Genomic DNA, 22,337 nt, shown 5'->3' with positions numbered 1-22,337 from the left:
TTGTATCCAATTAGTTTACTAGCTATATATAGCAACCTTGCAATAGCCAACCGCTCCAAAGTAGAGGGTGGGGTGTCCATAATACACCCCAAAACTCACTCCATAGGAGTCCCTTGCAACACAGGTCCAGAGGCCTCCTGAATCACCTTCAGTACATCCATCCAGTACGTGTTACCTGCGGGCAGGACCACAACATGTGCAGATGGTCGGCCTCCTCTTCCGGGCATCGGGGGCATATCAAATCACTCCTTACCCCAATATGAAAAAGACATGTAGGAGTCCTGTATACTCTATGGATAATATATAATTGGGAGAGGCGCCCGGCCTCACTAAGAGAGATATTCAGAACTGCTTCCATAATATCCATCCATTGTTCTTCGGAGATGGGACCCATACCTCTTTCCCATTTTTTAGAAGCCGTCAGGGGGTATTTATCAAACAATTTACTGATCAACAACTGATAAATATGTGAAATAACCCCCGATGTAACACCCCCGGTATGTAACACCCCCGGTATGTAACACCCCCGGTATGTAACACCCCCGGTATGTAAAACAGACAGCACCCCATCTGCGTGTATTGCCAAATCCACCGCCTTCTTCTTCCATGTCTTATCTGTAAGTATTGATAGGATTGATCAGATTCTAAATAATTAGATAAAGATCCCGTCAATTCGCCAAATCCAAATAATTTCTGCCGCCGACAAATAGAGAAACTAAAGATACAAAGAAGTCAATGAAGTAAAACGTGTTCAGCCCCAGATCCTCCGACTCCAGACGTAACCTGTCACCACGCAGCACGAGTCCCTAAAGACAGCAGGGGGCGCTGTTACTGGGGAAAATAAACAAGACCTTCCCTCTAATCATCTCACAACAGCCCGATCATCCAGCCGGACCCCGACCTAACCCAATGTAAATGTGACCAAAATCGAATCCCAACCATGGCCGCAAATCCTCTCCCACTGACGCTAAACCTCACCCAACCATCACCCTAAATGTAGCCAAGACCCTCAATCCTAAATCTAGAGCTAATCCTAACTCTAACGTTAACAGTTTAACCCAAACCTAATAATAATGTTGTAACCTCCATTCCTAACCCTAGCTGTGCACCGCTCGTACTACAAACCGAAATCACAACCCCAACGCTCATACCCCAATATCCCCCAACCCAAACTATCATTCTAATCCTTTTTTTTTTTTTTTTTTTTTTTTTTTAAATATTGAGAATTTTTAAACTGCAAAGTTGAGGTTTGTGTAACAGGTTAGTGTAGGGTTAGTTTGTGTAACAGGTTAGTGTAGGGTTAGTTTGTGTAACAGGTTAGTGTAGGGTTAGTTTGTGTGTCCGGTTAGTGTAGGCTTAGTTTGTGTAACAGGTTAGTGTAGGGTTAGTTTGTGTAACAGGTTAGTGTAGGGTTAGTTTGTGTAGCAGGTTAGTATAGGGTTAGTTTGTGTAACAGGTTAGTGTAGGGTTAGTTTGTGTAACAGGTTAGTGTAGGGTTAGTTTGTGTAACAGGTTAGTGTAGGGTTAGTTTGTGTGTCCGGTTAGTGTAGGCTTAGTTTGTGTAACAGGTTAGTGTAGGGTTAGTTTGTGTAACAGGTTAGTGTAGGGTTAGTTTGTGTAGCAGGTTAGTATAGGGTTAGTTTGTGTAACAGGTTAGTGTAGGGTTAGTTTGTGTAACAGGTTAGTGTAGGGTTAGTTTGTGTAGCAGGTTAGTGTAGGGTTAGTTTGTGTAACAGGTTAGTGTAGGGTTAGTTTGTGTAACAGGTTAGTGTAGGGTTAGTTTTTGTAACAGGTCAGTGTAGGGTTAGTTTGTGTGGCCGGTTAGTGTAGGGTTAGTTTGTATAACAGGTCAGTGTAGGCTTAGTTTGTGTAACAGGTTAGTGTAGGGTTAGTTTGTGTAGCAGGTTAGTGTAGGGTTAGTTTGTGTAACAGGTCAGTGTAGGCTTAGTTTGTGTAACAGGTTAGTGTAGGGTTAGTTTGTGTAACAGGTTAGTGTAGGGTTAGTTTGTGTAGCAGGTTAGTGTAGGGTTAGTTTGTGTAACAGGTTAGTGTAGGGTTAGTTTGTGTAACAGGTTAGTGTAGGGTTAGTTTGTGTAGCAGGTTAGTGTTGGGTTAGTTTGTGTAACAGGTTAGTGTAGGGTTAGTTTATGTAGCAGGTCAGTGTAGGGTTAGTTTGTGTAACAGGTTAGTGTAGGGTTAGTTTGTGTAACAGGTTAGTGTAGGGTTAGTTTGTGTAGCAGGTTAGTGTAGGGTTAGTTTGTGTAACAGGTTAGTGTAGGGTTAGTTTGTGTAGCTGGTTAGTGTAGGGTTAGTTTGTGTAACAGGTTAGTGTAGGATTAGTTTGTGTAATAGATTAGTGTAACAGGTGTGAGACAGTGACAGGTAAAGTCATTGAGGGAAGGTACATTTCCCCTAGAATCCTGTCATATGTATCCTAGGCTCCAGGGAATGAGTAGTTCTTGCAATAGAAAGCTCTAGCTTTCCAATCTCGGCTTAAGGAAAAGCCGGAAAAAGGGCCTGGAGTTGGATTGGGGAAGAGCAGGGCGGGTTCCCCAATCCCTAGTCCATCTCTGCTTTAGGACAAAGCTGCTGCTCAATTAGCTGCACCTGTAGCCTGTGTATAAAAAGGTGCAGACACAGTGTGTGTCAGTCTCACCCCTGACTCAGACCGGAGACTACTAAGGCTGGAGTAGCCTGTATTCTATGTGAGTAAAGACCTGTGTTACTTTGTGTCCAGTGCCGGGTAGGAAGGCCCTCGGTATAGTTAGATAATATCTTGTTTCGTTCGTGCTCAGACGAGCAGGATTTATTTTGTATTTTGCCTTGTTGTACAAGAGGCTGTTTCTTTGACAAGAATAAAAACACAGGCAAAGCCCTGTTATGAACTTTAATGCACGGTGTCCCTGTCTCTGGCTACAAAGAAACCGCTGTACCAACCTCTCCTGATGCTAAACCCTCACACAGGTTAGTGTAGGGGTAGTTTGTGTAACAGGTTAGTGTAGGGCTAGTTTGTGTAGCAGGTTAGTGTAGGGTTAGTTTGTGTAACAGGTTCGTGTAGGGTTAGTTTGTGTAACAGGTTAGTGTAGGGTTAGTTTGTGTAACAGGTTAGTGTAGGGTTAGTTTGTGTAACAGGTTAGTGTAGGGTTAGTTTGTGTAACAGGTTCGTGTAGGGTTAGTTTGTGTAACAGGTTCGTGTAGGGTTAGTTTGTGTAACAGGTTAGTGTAGGGTTAGTTTGTGTAGCAGGTTAGTGTAGCAGGTTAGTGTAGGGTTAGTTTGTGTAGCTGGTTAGTGTAGGGTTAGTTTGTGTGGCCGGTTAGTGTAGGGGTTAGTGTAACAGGTTAGTGTAGGGTTAGTTTGTGTAGCAGGTTAGTGTAGGGTTAGTTTGTGTAACAGGTTAGTGTAGGGTTAGTTTGTGTAACAGGTTAGTGTAGGGTTAGTTTGTGTAACAGGTTAGTGTAGGGTTAGTTTGTGTAGCAGGTTAGTGTAGGGTTAGTTTGTGTAGCCGGTTAGTGTAGGGCTAGTTTGTGTAGCCGGTTAGTGTAGGGTTAGTTTGTGTAACAGGTTAGTGTAGGGTTAGTTTGTGTAGCCACTTATTGTAGGGTTATTTTTTCTGTTGCAGGTTAGTGTAGAGGGTAAGGAGGTTAGGGAAGTTGTCTCCACGCCACCCTCATGGTCGTATTGTCCTTGTCTGCACAGATTTGTGTCACTCATGTTCTACTATTTGTATATGTTCTGCTGCAGGATCTCCGGAGGATGATCACATCTCACTTGGACTCTCTCTATCCTTTCAGGAGACAACACGTCAGTTGCTGGTGAGTGATATAAATGATCCAACATTCTCTGTTCTATGTCCTGTCCTATTTTCTCTTCTATCTCCTCCATTCTGTTTTATGTTCTGTTCTATCTTCTCTGTTTTATGTTCTGTTCTATCTTCTCTATTCTCTGTTTTATATTCTGTTCTATCTTCTCTATTCTGTTTTATGTTCTGTTCTATCTTCTCTATTCTGTTTTATGTTCTGTTCTATCTTCTCTATTCTGTTTTATGTTCTGTTCTATATTCTCTGTTTTATGTTGTGTTTGATCTTCTCTATTCTCTGTTTTATGTTCTGTTCTATCTTCTCTATTCTGTTTTATGTTCTGTTCTATATTCTCTGTTTTATGTTGTGTTCTATGTTCTCTATTCTGTTTTATGTTGTGTTCTATCTTCTCTATTCTGTTTTATGTTCTGTTCTATCTTCTCTATTCTGTTTTATGTTGTTATATCTTCTCTATTCTCTGTTCTGTTCTATCTTCTCTATTCTCTGTTTTATGTTGTGTTCTATCTTCACTATTCTCTGTTTTATGTTGTGTTCTATCTTCTCTATTCTCTGTTTTATGTTCTGTTCTATCTTCTCTATTCTGTTTTATGTTCTGTTCTATCTTCTCTATTCTCTGTTCTGTTCTATCTTCTCTATTCTCTGTTTTATGTTCTATCTTCTCTATTCTCTGTTCTGTTCTATCTTCTCTATTCTCTGTTCTGTTCTATCTTCTCTATTCTCTGTTTTATATTCTGTTCTATCTTCTCTACTCTGTTTTATGTTCTGTTCTATCTTCTCTATTCTCTGTTATCTTCTGTTCTATCTTCTCTGTTTTATGTTGTGTTCTATCCTCTCTATTCTGTTTTATGTTCTGTTCTATCTTCTCTATTCTCTGTTCTGTTCTATCTTCTCTATTCTCTGTTTTATGTTCTGTTCTATCTTCTCTATTCTGTTTTCTGTTCTGTTCTATCTTCTCTATTCTCTGTTCTGTTCTATCTTCTCTATTCTCTGTTTTATATTCTGTTCTATCTTCTCTACTCTGTTTTATGTTCTGTTCTATCTTCTCTATTCTCTGTTTTATGTTGTGTTCTATCTTCTCTATTCTGTTTTATGTTCTGTTCTATCTTCTCTATTCTCTGTTTTATGTTCTGATCGATCTTCTCTATTCTCTGTTTTATGTTCTGTTCTATCTTCTCAATTCTGTTTTATGTTCTGTTTTATCTTCTCTATTCTGTTTTATGTTGTGTTTGATCTTCTCTATTCACTGTTTTATGTTCTGTTCTATCTTCTCTATTCTGTGTTATGTTCTATCTTCTCTATTCTCTTTTTTATGTTCTGTTCTATCTTCTCTATTCTGTGTTATCTTCTGTTCTATCTTCTCTTTTTTATGTTCTGTTCTATCTTCTCTATTCTCTGTGTTATGTTCTGTTTTATCTTCTCTATTCTGTTTTATGTTGTGTTTGATCTTCTCTATTCTCTGTTTTATGTTCTGTTCTATCTTCTCTATTCTGTTTTATGTTGTGTTTGATCTTCTCTATTCTTTGTTCTCTGTTGTGTTCTATTTTTTCTGTTCTTTCCACATTATAACTTGCATTTTGTTATTTTCCATGAGGCTTGTGGCCCAACCCTGCGGAGAACCTGTGGAAAGAACATCTTTGTGAATGGCCGCTGTTACCTGCTGGATGATAAGCTGCAGGTGCTGAGAACTCTGCCCACCTCACTTCCAGGTAGCTGATCCTGGAGTGATTGTCTCCACGTTCTCCTGATATGTACAGCCGTATCTGTTTTCTTGTCTATGTCTCCTTGGTCTGTTCCACGTCCTTTCTTTTTTTTCTGCTTCAATGTCTTCTCCTCATGTTCATGTCTTCTCCACTCTTTATGGTTTTAACATTCTCTGTTTCATTCCATCTCCGTTCTGGTCCCCGTGTCGTCCATGCTCTCATGAAAGATGTCGTCCTTGCTTTCATGTCTCCTCCATGTCCCTCATGTCTCTTGTGTCCACCATGTCTTCACAGAATGCTCTCTCCGTGGCCTGGACATAGTCTTCCTTATCGATGGTTCCAGCAGCATTTCTATCCCTGATTTCCAGTCAATGTTGGAGTTTGTGACCACAGTTATGAGGGATTTTAGTGGCACTGATGCTCAGGTAACGTCATTGTGTCTCACCTATCCCTGCTCCACCAGTGTATGCCCAAGTCATTAGACGCTGGCCAACTACAAACCGTAGGAAGACATGTCTAAACTGCAGTTATTGTCCCTTCTATGTCTTCTCCATTGATCTGTATGTTAATATGTTCCATAAACACTAGTGCACATGCAGCAGATGACAACAGTGGGGACATCATCATCATCATCATCATCATCTAACGGGGGTTCATAGGGTCCATGTCCTTTTCCCATCTCTCCTCTTCTTTCTTACCATATAATGACCCTTCAATGCCCGGCTGGCTGTGACCCCTTTTCCCCCCTTTTCTCCCCAGTTTGCTCTCATGCAATATTCCAGTGTATACGAAACACATTTTAATTTTATGAGCTTTTCAAAGATAAAAGATCCTAAATTACTGACCCAGGGAATAATCCAACAACGAGGAGCAGCGACGCGGACCTGCACCGCCATCGTGAAGGCCATGTAAGCATTTCAGCTATTTCTGTTTAGTTCATATGTGGGCTCCAAAACTGATCAATGACTACACAGCAGCTTATCCGAGGCTGGATCCAGTCCCATAACCTGGTTATTATAGATGAGGTCATTATAGACGAGGTTATAATAGATGAGGTTATAATAGATGAGGTTATAATAGATGAGGTTATTATAGATGAGGTCATTATAGACGAGGTTACGATAGACGAGGTTATAATACATGAGGTTATAATAGATGAGGTTATAATAGACGAGGTTATAATACATGAGGTTATAATAGATGAGGTCATTATAGACGAGGTTATAACAGATGAGGTCATTATAGACGAGGTTATAACAGATGAGGTCATTATAGACGAGGTTACGATAGACGAGGTTATTATAGACGAGGTTATAACAGATGAGGTCATTATAGACGAGGTTACGATAGACGAGGTTATTATAGACGAGGTTATAATAGATGAGGTTATAATAGATGAGGTTATAATAGATGAGGTTATAATAGACGAGGTTATAATAGATGAGGTTATTATAGACGAGGTTATAATAGATGAGGTTATAATAGATGAGGTTATTATAGATGAGGTCATTATAGACGAGGTTATAATAGATGAGGTTATTATAGACGAGGTTATAATAGATGAGGTTATAATAGATGAGGTTATTATAGACGAGGTTATAATAGATGAGGTTATAATAGATGAGGTTATAATAGATGAGGTTATAATAGATGAGGCTATAATAGATGAGGTTATTATAGACGAGGTTATAATAGACGAGGTTATAATAGATGAGGTTATAATAGATGAGGCTATAACAGATGAGGTTATAATAGATGAGGCTATAATAGATGAGGTTATAACAGATGAGGTTATAACAGATGAGGCTATAATAGATGAGGTTATAACAGATGAGGTTATAACAGATGAGGTTATAACAGATGAGGTTATAACAGATGAGGTTATAATAGATGAGGTTATAATAGATGAGGTTATAATAGATGAGGTTATAATAGATGAGGTTATAACAGATGAGGTTATAATAGATGAGGTCATTATAGACGAGGTTATAACAGATGAGGTCATTATAGACGAGGTTACGATAGACGAGGTTATTATAGACGAGGTTATAATAGATGAGGCTATAACAGATGAGGCTATAACAGATGAGGTTATAACAGATTAGGTTATAACAGATGAGGTTATAATAGATGAGGTTATAATAGATGAGGTTATAATAGATGAGGTTATAACAGATGAGGTTATAACAGATGAGGTTATAACAGATGAGGTTATAACAGATGAGGTTATAATAGATGAGGTTATAACAGATGAGGTTATAATAGATGAGGCTATAACAGATGAGGTTATAACAGATGAGGTTATAACAGATGAGGTTATAACAGATGAGGTTATAATAGATGAGGTTATAACAGATGAGGTTATAATAGACGAGGTTATAATAGACGAGGCTATAACAGATGAGGTTATAACAGATGAGGTTATAATAGATGAGGTTATAATAGATTAGGTTATAATAGATGAGGTTATAACAGACGAGGTTATAATAGACGAGGTTATAATAGATGATGAGGTTATAATAGATGAGGTTATAATAGATGAGGTTATAATAGATGAGGCTATAACAGATGAGGTTATAACAGATGAGGCTATAACAGATGAGGTTATAATAGATGAGGTTATAATAGATGAGGTTATAATAGATGAGGTTATAATAGATGAGGTTATAATAGATGAGGCTATAACAGATGAGGTTATAACAGATGAGGTTATAACAGATGAGGTTATAATAGATGAGGTTATAATAGATGCGGTTATAACAGATGAGGTTATAATAGATGAGGTTATAATAGATGAGGTTATAATAGATGAGGTTATAATAGATGCGGTTATAACAGATGAGGCTATAACAGATGAGGTTATAATAGATGAGGTTATAATAGATGAGGTTATAATAGATGAGGTTATAATAGATGAGGCTATAACAGATGAGGTTATAATAGATGAGGTTATAATAGATGAGGTTATAATAGATGAGGTTATAATAGATGAGGTTATAATAGATGAGGTTATAATAGATGAGGTTATAATAGATGAGGTTATAATAGATGAGGCTATAACAGATGAGGTTATAACAGATGAGGTTATAATAGATGAGGTTATAATAGATGAGGTTATAATAGATGAGGTTATAATAGATGAGGTTATAATAGTCCCATCAGATAAGTACTGAATCACATGACACAATACTAAAGCCAAGTGTGCAAAGACTGAGAACCGATAACTAGTGATATAGTCAAATGCTGAGCTGTGTATCTAATCCTATCATGTGTGATACTGTCTACTGAGCTGTGTATCTAATCCTATCATGTGTGATACTGTCTACTGAGCTGTGTATCTAATCCTATCATGTGTGATACTGTCTACTGAGCTGTGTATCTAATCCTATCATGTGTGATACTGTCTGCTGAGCTGTGTATCTAATCCTATCATGTGTGATACTGTCTGCTGAGCTGTGTATCTAATCCTATCATGTGTGATACTGTCTGCTGAGCTGTGTATCTAATCCTATCATGTGTGATACTGTCTGCTGAGCTGTGTATCTAATCCTATCATGTGTGATACTGTCTGCTGAGCTATGTATCTAATCCTATCATGTGTGATACTGTCTGCTGAGCTGTGTATCTAATCCTATCATGTGTGATACTGTCTGCTAAGCTGTGTATCTAATCCTATCATGTGTGATACTGTCTTCTGAGCTGTGTATCTAATCCTATCATGTGTTATACTGTCTGCTGAGCCACTGTATCTAATCCTATCATGTGTGATACTGTCTGCTGAGCTGTGTATCTAATCCTATCATGTGTTATACTGTCTGCTGAGCTGTGTATCTAATGCTATCATGTGTGATACTGTCTGCTGGGCTGTGTATCTAATCCTATCATGTGTGATACTGTCTGCTGAGCTGTGTATCTAATCCTATCATGTGTGATACTGTCTGCTGAGCCATGTATCTAATCCTATCATGTGTGATACTGTCTGCTGAGCTGTGTATCTAATCCTATCGTGTGTGATACTGTCTGCTGAGCTGTGTATCTAATGCTATCATGTGTGATATAGTCAAATGCTGAGCTGTGTATCTAATCCTATCATGTGTTATACTGTCTGCTGAGCCACTGTATCTAATCCTATCATGTGTGATACTGTCTGCTGAGCTGTGTATCTAATCCTATCATGTGTGATACTGTCTGCTGAGCCGTGTATCTAATCCTATCATGTGTGATACTGTCTGCTGAGCTGTGTATCTAATGCTATCATGTGTGATACTGTCTACTGAGCTGTGTATCTAATCCTATCATGTGTGATACTGTCTGCTGAGCTGTGTATCTAATGCTATCATGTGTGATACTGTCTGCTGAGCTGTGTATCTAATCCTATCATGTGTGATACTGTTTGCTGAGCTGTGTATCTAATGCTATCATGTGTGATACTGTCTGCTGAGCTGTGTATCTAATCCTATCATGTGTGATACTGTCTGCTGAGCTGTGTATCTAATCCTATCATGTGTTATACTGTCTGCTGAGCCACTGTATCTAATCCTAACATGTGTGATACTGTCTGCTGAGCTGTGTATCTAATCCTATCATGTGTGATACTGTCTGCTGAGCTGTGTATCTAATCCTGTCATGTGTGATACTGTCTGCTGAGCTGTGTATCTAATCCTATCATGTGTGATACTGTCTGCTGAGCTGTGTATGTAATGCTATCATGTGTGATACTGTCTGCTGAGCTGTGTATCTAATCCTATCATGTGTGATACTGTCTGCTGAGCCACTGTATCTAATCCTATCATGTGTGATACTGTCTGCTGAGCTGTGTATCTAATCCTATCATGTGTGATACTGTCTGCTGAGCTGTGTATCTAATCCTATCATGTGTTATACTGTCTGCTGAGCCACTGTATCTAATCCTATCATGTGTGATACTGTCTGCTGAGCTGTGTATCTAATCCTATCATGTGTTATACTGTCTGCTGAGCCACTGTATCTAATCCTATCATGTGTGATACTGTCTGCTGAGCCACTGTATCTAATCCTATCATGTGTGATACTGTCTGCTGAGCTGTGTATCTAATCCTATCATGTGTGATACTGTCTGCTGAGCTGTGTATCTAATCCTATCATGTGTGTTACTGTCTGCTGAGCTGTGTATCTAATCCTATCATGTGTGATACTGTCTGCTGAGCTGTGTATCTAATGCTATCATGTGTGATACTGACTGCTGAGCTGTGTATCTAATCCTATCATGTGTGATACTGTCTGCTGAGCTTTGTATCTAATCCTATCGTGTGATACTGTCTGCTGAGCTGTGTATCTAATCCTATCATGTGCGATATTGTCTGCTGAGATACTGTATCTAATCCTATCGTGTGTGATACTGTCTGCTGAGCTGTGTATCTAATGCTATCATGTGTGATACTGACTGCTGAGCTGTGTATCTAATCCTATCATGTGTGATACTGTCTGCTGAGCTGCGGTATCTAAGCTTAATGTTCAGTACTGAATGTAACGCCACCTGGGATTTTCGGTGCCGTTGCGATCTCTGCGATCATTGATTGTTCTATGACTATTGACAGTAAAGAACTCTTTGATCCACGAAAAGGATCCCGTGAGAATGTGGAGAAGCTTCTGATTGTAATAACGGATGGGGAGTCCCGCATGGATAATACGCCCTCAACAGTATCCACTCGAGAGGCCAATAGGATCGGGGTGCGGCGCTTCGCTATTGGGGTGATTAGAAGTTGTGAGTTTATAGACTACACAGCTCTCTTGTCTTGGTTGCATCCAAACGTAACCTCTCATTGACCGACAGGTGGGCAAAGTCTTCTCTCGTCCTGAGGCCCACAATGAACTGAAGTCAATCGCCTCCCCAGAGCCTGAAGATCACATTTTCAAGGTTACAAATTTCTCTGCATTAAAAAGTTTCCATAAGACCCTAGAAAACAAAATCTTCACTATTGAAGGTAACCGACCAAGCACCAATATACAATGCTCCTCCGTAGTCACCTTCTCATCTCTCTTCATTGCTCCATCCTCAGTATGTTCTGCTCCTCCTTCTCCTCACCTGTCTTCACTTCTCCATCCTCAGTCTGTTCTCCACCTTCTCGTCATCCGTCTTCACCCCTCAATCCTTATTCGTTTCTCCTTCACCATCATCTCATCTGTCTTCAGTCCTCCGTCCTCAGTATGGCCTCAGTATGTCCTCAGTATGGCCTCAGTATGTCCTCAGTATGTCCTCGGTATGTCCTCGGTATGTCCTCGGTATGGCCTCGGTATGTCCTCGGTATGTCCTCGGTATGGCCTCGGTATGGCCTCGGTATGGCCTCGGTTATGGCCTCGGTTATGGCCTCGGGTATGGCCTCGGGTATGTCCTCGGGTATGTCCTCGGGTATGTCCTCGGGTATGTCCTCGGGTATGTCCTCGGGTATGTCCTCGGGTATGTCCTCGGGTATGTCCTCGGGTATGTCCTCCGTATGTCCTCGGTATGTCCTCGGTATGTCCTCGGTATGGCCTCGGTATGGCCTCGGTATGTCCTCGGGTATGTCCTCGGGTATGTCCTCGGGTATGTCCTCGGGTATGTCCTCGGGTATGTCCTCGGGTATGTCCTCGGGTATGTCCTCGGGTATGTCCTCGGGTATGTCCTCGGGTATGTCCTCGGTATGTCCTCCAGTATGTCCTCCGGTATGGCCTCGGTATGTCCTCGGTATGTTCTCCAGCTTCTAGTCTGTCTTTATTCCTCCATATTTTCTTATTCTTTCTCCTATTTCTTCTGGTCTCTTCATCATCGTACTTCTTCTATTTACATCTCTCGTTCCTGTCTCCTCCTCGTCTTACTCTCTTCTTACCAGGTATGCAGACTCTAAGTGGAGATAAGTTTCATATGGAGGTGTCTCAGGAAGGGTTCAGTGCGCTGTTAACACCGGTAAGGCTGATTGATCGCACGCTTGTGCTGCACGGACGGCAGATAGACTCTCGTGGTCAATTGTTTGTAACTGTATGTTTTTACAATGGGAGTAAATAGCAGATGACGCCGCTGTATAGGCTTGAGAGGAGGGGATTGACCGTCACATACATATAGATCGTGTTCTGCGGACAATTTCACCTTTTTGCCGAATGTGAACCTCAACGAGTCATTTTTCCCATCATCTGTGACTTTGCCTTCACGTTGTTCACAATCAGCTCATGAACCCGCAGCTGCACCGTCTTCTAGTTGATATAATCTGTGAGGCGGCTTGTAATAATCTCTTACATGCTGATTCCATATAGTTTCTCCTGTGTTAGCGCTTACATCATACAGGCCTGGGGGGATTGCATGGGGGGAATCAGTCAAAACTTGGAATCTGTTTATTGGTGCTTGGACAACTAGGACTGAAGCAGAGAAAACTCTTGTTAACCACGATTTCTATTCTTCAGGATGGAGCAATCCTGGGAGCAGTTGGTGCTAATAACTGGGCAGGAGGCGCGTATATTTACCGGACTGGGCAGGAGAAGGCAAACTGGATAAACGCCCTTGAGGATGGGACTGACATGAAGGACTCTTATATGGGTGAGAACAAAAATAGAGGGACTATAAGCAGAAAACAGGCCGGTTCCCAGGATTCCTCCTCCAGTCTTTGGAGGAGCAGGTTGGGTAATTTGATCCATATAACAAGATGCTGCATGTGATAGAAGAAGATCCATATAATATAAGATGCTCCGTGTGATACGAGAAGATCCATGTAATAAAAGATACAACGTGTGATAGCAGAAGATACATGTCATATGAGACGTTCCGTATTCCCTCCTCCACATTGAAATGACAACACCGAGTAGGACGAGCCGTAAAGTTCTGAAGATTGAGGAAGTCGCAGGTGTCGCTTAGATCTGCAAGTTATGACATTTTCCACCACCGCGCTCCAATCTGTGGCCTGTGGGGGGGGGGGGGGAGCATCAAAGCCGGATTGAAAGAAACGTTTTTTAGCCACATGAAACCTTAATAATCGGATGGCGCGGTGCGGGATGATTGTGCGATGCCTCCTGTTCGTCGACGTTCCAGTTATCGCCACTTGTCACAAACTCTCTCAGTTTGAATCCTTGACCTGGGAGACCTTGGTTTAACACTCCGGCAGATCGCTACGTGCCGAGATGTCATCACTTATTAACGTTGCATGTCCCGGAGGTTGGGAGAACAGGAATGACAGTAAGATGTGCACGGAGGTGAACCCCTGCACGGATGGATCGCCTGATTGGAAGAATGGCGCGTAGTGATCCATCCTGTACTGCAAGTGAAACTGGACATCACATCCCAAGCCTAGGGCAGCAACCAGTGTCCACACAAACCATCAAGAGGCATCTGCACGACATTGGGCTACGAGACAGACGTCCAGCTACAGGTGCTCCATTGACCACACGCCACCGCTCTCAAAGGCGATCATGAAGATGGCAATGGAGGCTGGAATGAAGGTCTATCCTCTTCAGCGATGAGTCCTGCCGTTGTTTCGGACGCAATGATAGCTGGAGATTGGTCTGGAGACCACGTGGGCAAAACCATGAAGAGGCCTTCACAAAGGAACGTCACACCGGTCCTACTCCCAGTATTATGGGTGGTATAATGTACGGTAGACGGACCCCTCTAGTCTTCATTTCCGGTGCACTTACAGCTCGGCGTTACATTGATTTGGTTGTGGAACCAGTGGTGCGGCAATTTCTCTAAAGTGTCCAAGAAGCCGTTTTTCAGCAGGACATTGCCAGGCCGCATGTTACTCGTACTACTGTGAGCCGCCTGCGTGGCCTGAACGTGCTACCGTGGCCTGCAGCGTCTCCGGACGTGTCTCCCATCGAGCACATCTGGGACGTCATTGGTCGGCAATTGTACGGGGAGCAGCCAGCAGCCAATCCTGATGATTTGTTTGCCCAAGTACCTTCAGCGTGACAGAACATTCCTCAGACAACCAGTGATAACCTCAGTGATCGCTGCCAAGGCCTAGAAGTGCGGGGATTTCTGCACCTGGTGCTCATACTCCAAACTGAATACATCAGGATGTTTGGAAGATTTTGTTAAAAAAAATTATACATTTGATTATCATTAACATATCATTACCATATCATTTACATATCTATCCATCCTGTGATTTCCACTAGTCCAAAACTTTTCCTTCTTTGTGTTTCAATTTCAATGTTGAGGAGTGTGATATAAGAATCACCATACAATATAAAGATACTCCGTGTGCTATAAGATCTGTGTGATAGAAGATGTTCCATATAATAGAAGAAGATCTGTATGATAAAAGACGATCCGTCTAAGACTCTTATGTTCATCAGGTTATGCCATGCAACAAGTAAATCAGGACGTGATTGCCATTGGAGCACCAAGATTTCGGCATTTTGGGAGGGTCCTCATCTATAGAAGAACCCCAAATACCGTCCTCTGGAGTCAGGTGGCCACAGTCACAGGAGAGAAGGTGATGGTGCACACACAGTTATTAGAGAGATGACCGTCGTCCTCACAAGACGGAAGGAGACCATCAGCTAGTGATAGGAGATTATTGATTTCTTCCTCAGTAATTGGAGATCACCATTAAATTCCTCAGTGGTTTAGGGCCATTGCATTGACATCAACTCCTGGACCCATGAGCGTCACACTCTAATTCCCATATACCACACACATTTTTGGTTAAGGGTGAAGGGTCTTGTTTTGGAATATGTGACTAAACTTGAGAACTCAAAGTAAAGTCACAAGAAGTGGGGACATACAGGGCAGACTCTGTGGAGATCCCACATATTATGTGAGCGTTGTAGTCCTGCCTCAGGAGAACATCCAGCTGACTATAGGAAGACGATACCAGAGACTTACTGGCCCTGTAATGCATGACGTAGACAGGACTCGTGATTGACTCTTCGCCTCCTTGACGTCACGTTGATGTTTTTGTCCTTTCAGATTGGGTCATATTTTGGTTCTGTATTGAGTTTGCTCCATGTAAATTCTTCTCAGTCTCTCCTTCTGGTTGGGGCTCCGACACACTTTTCTCTTGACTCTCCAGGTGGTCTTGTTTATTTGTGTCCAATCACAAAGGTGAGTCCTTGACTAAAGTTAAACGTGGAATTTCTAATAGTAAAACATAGAAGAAGCGATGTATCCAGTGCTATGGCCACCCAGGGAGTCTACAGTACACGGGAACTCCTAGAATGACATCCTCTTCTGTTCTATACATTTATTATATAGTCTAGCACTCCCTATTCTGTGGGCAATGCCTAAATATTCTGAGCTTGCTGCCTGGCATCAGGTGGTATCTCCAGAGCTTGGTGCAGTAGTGCCGGGGAATGTGCACGAAAATTACACCGCGATGGGGAATCTCCAGCAATTTCGCAGCCAGAACTTCTGGGGACGATGACTCCAGGTACTCAACAATGGAGTGAAGGTCCAGAAATATAATTTCTTATTTTAATATGTAGGGATGTAGACCTGGGGCCGGTGAAGCTGCGGGAGATATTTTGTCACCATCAAGCCCTTTCACCCTCGGTAGAATTGATGCACATTTGGGCTGCGTGGTCACATAGTTGTTTGTAATAATTTGCATTGTGTCCTGTGTTGTCTCCAGTTAAATTTATTGAGTATCTGGTCTTAGGTAATGAATTGCACAAATGTCACCGTCGCCTGTCCGTGGACTCTTCAGGGTGACAGCGGCCAGGCAGTGGGTCATTTTGGTTCTGCTATTTCCATCCTGCCGGACCTCACTGGGGATGAGTTTCCAGACCTGGCTATTGGTGCCCCCTGTGAGGATAAGGGTCGGGGTGCTGTATACATCTTCCCTGGCCAGGATGGGGGCTTCAGAACCTCCTATATCCAGGTGAGTAAATACTGATGACTGAGCGCCACAGACTTCCCTTCTGCGGACAGCAGCTCTCACACTTGGAGAAGATATAACCACATATGCGACACTGGTGTACAGCGTGAAAGTTGACGACCACTGAAGAACTACTGCTTTCGATGAGTCCTCGCATAATATCGCAGTCAGCAAGTTGTGTGTACTTCAAGAAATTTACATGTCAACCAAATCTGTGCCTGTAAATGATTTACTGTCTGGTCTCTCCATTCCTCCACAGCGCATCCCCGGTCAGCAGGTCAGTAAAACAATTATGCACTTTGGAAGATCAGTAACGGGAAACTTGGACATGACAGGGAACAATCTCCCAGATCTGGTTGTCGGGGGTGAAGGTCAAGTTCTCATTCTGAGGTGAGAGGAGATAATGGCATTGGGAGAACATCTGCTCTCTGCCTTGTGTTGTGTGACCTCATTACTGATTGACGAACATCATTAAGGATTCTCGTTACATCGAAGATGCTAAAACCATCAGAAATGATCGGCCAAAATCCACTGAAAGTCACGGTCCAAGTCTCTGGGGCATTAACAATTGTCATTGATTCAGTGGTAATGATCGTGGGTTCAGAGTGGTTCATCTCGTTCTAGGATCCATATAAGATCAGATTGTTCTTCCATCAGAATGTTACATCTATTGTGAATCATACGTGACTTCTAACCACTCATTAGGAAATCTACCTCCTGAACAGATCTCGTCCTGTCTTGGGTATTTCGGTCTCCATGATGTTTGATCCTAGTGAGATTTCCCGCGTTCTCTATGAATGTGCAGACCATCCTACGAAAGGGCCAGTGACCACAATAACCTTGTGTTTTACCATCCACATAAGAAGTAAAGAAGTTTCTGGTGAGTGAAAACCATAAGAAATGATAAACCTTGTATATAATACCCTGCAGGGTGCAGAAGGTGAGATGTCTCAATGCAACGCGTTCATAAAAGTCATTCACGGGGAAACCCCTTTAATAGGTCGTGAGTGGAGTCCTGGCAGCTAAGACCTCTACAGATTTCCACAATATACGAGCCCCAGTCATTACTAAAGCCACTCAACTCTAACAACACTGATCTCCATGTCAAAATCTCTGATCCAGGTCATCTTCAGGTCCTGCATGGGCACAAAAAAACCACTAACCCACAACGGCTCTCATGAGGGGAATTGTGTCGGAGATTCTAAATGATAGAAGTTCCCCTGACTTTGGGCGGTGGCCTCTTCTTTCTAGGAGACCTGGGGGTACAAGCTCATGAATCCTCACTAATTGATTGGCTCTTCTCTTCGTCAGGTGTGAACTTTGGGCAGCTGACCTACAATGTCCTTCTAGATGCCGGGCGCATTAACACGCGAGCCGTCTTCTCCAGTGCTGGTCGATCCATCAAGAGAACATTGACACTAAATAAAGGTGACACCTGCCAGCATCACCCTATCCAGCTACCTGTAAGTGGCTCCCAACCCCTCTCATTCCTCACACCATGAACATGTCCCAGTTCTCATGTCTCCTGTTTCTGTCTCAGGAGTGTGTGGAAGAATCTCTAATTCCTCTCCGAGTAGCTCTTAATTATTCCTTGATTGGAAACCCCGTCCTGAGTGAAGATTCACAAGTCACCCAGATAAAAGAGGTATGAAGACCACACACGGGGCACAGCTAAAACCATTAGGGTGAATTCACACACGGCAGATTCCTCTGAAATGGGCTGTTTCGGCGGTAAGCACATGGGTTTCTCTCTATCCAAATGAACGGGACCATCGCAGAAATCTGTGCATAGGAACTAAACCTTACCAGAATTCTCATATAAAGCGCACTTTCCACCCCTCCCAGTTAGTAGAAGTTACCAGTTTAATTCCAGACCTTCTCCAGTCATTGATGGCCGCACGCTACAACGACACAGTAATTCAGTGGATCTGGATTTGTTGGACATCACCATAGACCCAAAAATTATTATTAAGAACACTTGTTATTGGTTAACCACAATTCCCTACGTCTCCAGCCTAAATATTTCAGAACTCACAATTGTTGACGCTTTATCTTTGCAGATCTTATTTGAGAAGAACTGTGGTGGTGATGGGGAGTGTCAGGATGATCTGAGGGTGAATCTGACGTTCAGCAAGTAAGGAAGAAACCCTCAGCCTAAATTATGATCACAATTTTAATCTCAAATTGGTGTCCATGGGGTCACTGCAGGCAAAGAAAGGGTACGTGCACCTTTGAACATCTTCTTAACCAGCAATATCTAATATTGAGAGACTTCAGAAGACTTTATCTGTTGGGTTCCTTGAGCCCAATACCATCGATCCCAATGGAAGGATTATCTGCTTTACTCATAGATAGGGAATACTCTGAGTGATGTCGACTAATGCAAAGGGAGCACAGCACTCCAGTGGGTCTCCGCTCACAGACCCCCAATAATAATATCTTTAATGAGTAATGACGTGTCTCCATTCAAAGGTGCACAAACCCTCATAGGGAAACAGAACATTAGACCGATGGTAGGTAGACCGGCATAAGCAGAGTCGGCACAGAAGCAATCAGATGGAAGCCACGTCATACACAGTGGGGGGTAGTCAACTGTAAGCTGGGTTGGCACACAAAAGGGCGGTCAGACATAAGACAGATCATACAGAGGTAGTCAGAAGATCATAAACTGTAGAAGGAATCCCGAAGGAACATATAGAAGATGGTGGGAGAGGAGCAAAGTCGTAATGAAACAAAGACTTCCTTAAGAACAGAAACGGAGACCTCCTTGGGGTTGTAGTGGTCCGGTCAGTTAACCGCAGGTTCAGAAGTCAGTGACCTCCTCTAGTGGTTGGATTTGTAATGTCTGAAATGATTCCGAACACCATCTGTATCTGCGGCAGGTATAACATATAATAACCTTTACTTACTGCTAATTGTTTCGGTAGACAGCTGTGATAGAGCCTGTCCTCTCAAGTTGTCCTCTGTTGGTTTCTCTTGTGTCTGTGACAGTCTCGCACAGCTGGTGGTCGGGTTCTCTCATGATGTCAATGTGACAGTCTCAGTGAAGAACCAGGGGGACGATTCCTACAACACTCGTGTTCTTATTCCCTTCCCCCCTGGTCTGTCTTATCGGAGGGTGACTCTCACTACGGTATGTCCTCATCTCCTGACTTGGCCTCGAGGTAATTATTTCACTGACTAAATCTTTAATGCTCATCTTGTAGAGCAACAAGAGAATTACAATTATGTGCTCAACGCTCGAGAACCAGAGAGTGGTGAACTGTGGAGTCAACAGACCTCTGCTAAGACCCAACACCACGGTAAGGAGAGACCACCGATAAAGATAGGACAGCCTGAGGGCAATGGAGACAATCGGGAGGATCCTTGTGCTAGGAGTGAAGCATAAGTAGCATTACTATCACATGCCCAGAGATAGAGTAGATAATAGAAGCCACCAGTCCCTTCTAGGACCTCACGTCTGCATCTTCATGGTGCACGAGCCACGTACGACTTCCCATGTTCTCTTCTCTATCACGTTCCTGGTGGATCTTCTATTTCAGGGGCGCTCTGTTGGCTGCTTGTTCGATGTTTGGGAGGTAGGACTGGTAGACATCATTCATCGAATATGACAAGGCGCTGATCATAGGACTGAGAAATATTTTTCCGTGTATCTTTGATTTACTGTCATTTTGTACTTTTTTTCTGCCATTTTTAAATTTTTTTAAAGAAACCTACGGGAAAACGCCTGAAAAAAAGACCCCACACCCAGAGGATGCTGGGAAAAACTCCACTGACCACAAAAACGGCACAAACCAAAATACAGTTGTATACAGCGCTCTTCATATTTTACTACAGACTTTAGTGTAACGTCTGGCCGCACAAAAAACCATCAATAGACGCCATTAAAAACGCCATGAAACAAGCACAAAAACGATCTGTATAATTCCAGCTCAAAGGTGGTATTACATGAGCAGATATTCGCCCGTGTTTATCACATTAAACCAGCGACAATTGACAATACAGTTGCCGGTCGGCGCTGGTTTGTTTTGTTTATACGGAGCAATGGTCGGGAGTACGGGGATATGCGGTCACTACGATCGTTTGTCCCCATTTTGCGTCTTGTCTGCAGTATATCGTGGTTTACACGGGGAGATGTGCTGCCGACTAGCCACCATTTTTATGGCTGCATTAAATATGAAATCAGCCAATGAACGAGCGTCTCCCCGGCCATTGGCTCGTGTACAGAGAATTCTGTCATGTGTGATGCATCGTCTCTGCAGAAGATTTGCATCACTGTGCCGCCTCGGTCTGTGGAGAACGGAATTTTCTGCTGCATTAACTGATTTGTGGAGTTATTGGGACGTCTCTTCTGGTCTTCTCTGGATAGGATCTAGTGCGATGGATCTAGTGCGATGGATCTAGCGGGATGGATCTAGCGGGATGGATCTAGCGGGATGGATCTAGCGGGATGGATCTAGTGGGATGGATCTAGTGCAGGTAATACAGGCTCCTCATTATCACTCATGCTTTGGCGCTCTCTTTCAGGCAGTCTTCCTGGTCAGTTTTCATGTGGCACCGATGGCTGAGCTGGAAGACATGTTGACAATGGCAGCAAGTGTGACCAGGTAACTAACAAACTGAAGAGTAGACCTGGGCCTCCAAGCCTGGCAATGTCCTGGAGGGGCCTTCTTCAACCTTTACATGATGACTCAGGTCACTGTAGCCCACAATCTGACAGAAATGCATCCACGAGGGCCAGGGACACATTTTACCTCTTTTCTTAGAAGAGCCTCTACAGATAAAGCTTTAGAGTATTTGGCGTCGTGTCCTCTCCCTGTACAGGGAGCTTTGCTTGGATGGAGTTAGCCTTCTTCTCTCTCTGCAGTGATAATGGAGGGCTTTCCAATCCGCTAATGACATCCTCATCTGGAGTTAGAGTGCTCTACTCAGTCTACGTGACCGTCAGCAGGTGAGCATGTAAGGAAACCATACCCATGAATGGGCGCTGACGGGCAGTGCATTATATGATATGATGGATGCTTGTCGAGGGTCGAAGCAGACGTCAAAATGCCACTCTAGCATGTGACCACTAATAAGATGGCGCTGCGGAATATATTGCTGCCATATAATCAACAGGAAATAAGGAGAAATGTTATGTAATGTGAACTGTAGTGAAATAAGAGAAGTTTATAACAGAACAGGGCGCATTATAACTTCTGGCCACAATCCCCAAGCCTCCTACGGATCTACTGAACACGACATAGATCCTCAAAGGGCTAAATGGGCCCGTATAACTGCCGTCTGAAAGTGGCCTTAAGAGTAACCAGAGCTCAGGTTTTCCAGCTTCTCCTCAAATGTCGGCTGAAAGGAGGGAGAGGAGCAGAGTCCTGCGGCCATGGTGGAGTGACGTGCTGGAGGGCTCTGGGCATTGGCCTTTCACACGTGTTCTCTCAACTTCTTTCATTTGTTTCAGACTCGAAGAAACCAGCAAGTACCAGAACTTTTCATCCTCAGACAGCAGCATCCGGCACGTGTACAGGGTGAGCACAAACATGTCACATCGCGGAACGTCCTATCCACACTGGTCACAGACAATGAACCAAGTCCCTGGGTGGAGACCACGTCATGAATAGAAGAAATCCTAGGAATTGACTGAACATAATGTCACAGCCTTTCTCTCCTGCAGGTCATTAATCTGGGCCAACGCCGGCTTCCTCTCTCCATCATCTTCCTGGTCCCCCTCCGACTGGGGAACACTTCTGTTTGGGAAAAACCAAACATCACCAGCTCACAGGTATCTGACCAAATCTGATCTTCTGTGCTCCATTGTCACTACACCAGATCCAGCCTCACACGGAATGACCATGTACAGGGCTAGTGCCCACAAGTATCCAACAAGGCCAGACCCATGGATGAATGGTTGTTGAGTGGACTGACAGGCGAGGGCTTCTTATGTATCGGAGAACAAACCAAATCCCAAATGTAACATTTCACGCCCCTCCTAAAAGTGCAC

At 43.0% G+C, this 22,337-nt stretch overlaps 1 protein-coding gene across 1 annotated transcript in view; it reads left to right on the top strand.

The window, feature by feature from the left end:
* Positions 1-22,136, top strand: part of LOC142656727 (integrin alpha-D-like) — a 30,180-nt gene extending 8,044 nt beyond the window's left edge. The window contains exons 4-25 of the mRNA XM_075831654.1: positions 3,743-3,813; positions 5,411-5,525; positions 5,814-5,944; positions 6,279-6,427; positions 11,096-11,249; positions 11,332-11,482; positions 12,368-12,441; positions 12,933-13,065; positions 14,820-14,959; positions 15,436-15,570; positions 16,124-16,345; positions 16,602-16,732; positions 17,068-17,222; positions 17,654-17,805; positions 17,883-17,987; positions 18,403-18,476; positions 19,334-19,475; positions 19,549-19,644; positions 20,870-20,949; positions 21,210-21,293; positions 21,798-21,864; positions 22,011-22,136. Of these exons, the coding sequence (XP_075687769.1) occupies positions 3,743-3,813; positions 5,411-5,525; positions 5,814-5,944; positions 6,279-6,427; positions 11,096-11,249; positions 11,332-11,482; positions 12,368-12,441; positions 12,933-13,065; positions 14,820-14,959; positions 15,436-15,570; positions 16,124-16,345; positions 16,602-16,732; positions 17,068-17,222; positions 17,654-17,805; positions 17,883-17,987; positions 18,403-18,476; positions 19,334-19,475; positions 19,549-19,644; positions 20,870-20,949; positions 21,210-21,293; positions 21,798-21,864; positions 22,011-22,136 (2,687 nt within the window). The remainder of the gene's footprint in view (positions 1-3,742; positions 3,814-5,410; positions 5,526-5,813; positions 5,945-6,278; positions 6,428-11,095; positions 11,250-11,331; positions 11,483-12,367; positions 12,442-12,932; positions 13,066-14,819; positions 14,960-15,435; positions 15,571-16,123; positions 16,346-16,601; positions 16,733-17,067; positions 17,223-17,653; positions 17,806-17,882; positions 17,988-18,402; positions 18,477-19,333; positions 19,476-19,548; positions 19,645-20,869; positions 20,950-21,209; positions 21,294-21,797; positions 21,865-22,010) is intronic.
* The last annotated feature ends 201 nt before the right edge of the window (positions 22,137-22,337 follow it).

The sequence above is a fragment of the Rhinoderma darwinii genome, chromosome 6 (genome assembly GCF_050947455.1).
Source record: "Rhinoderma darwinii isolate aRhiDar2 chromosome 6, aRhiDar2.hap1, whole genome shotgun sequence".
Lineage (NCBI taxonomy): Eukaryota > Metazoa > Chordata > Amphibia > Anura > Rhinodermatidae > Rhinoderma > Rhinoderma darwinii.
The sequence above is the reverse complement of the archived record's forward strand: the minus strand, read 5'-3'. Positions and strand labels throughout refer to the sequence as shown.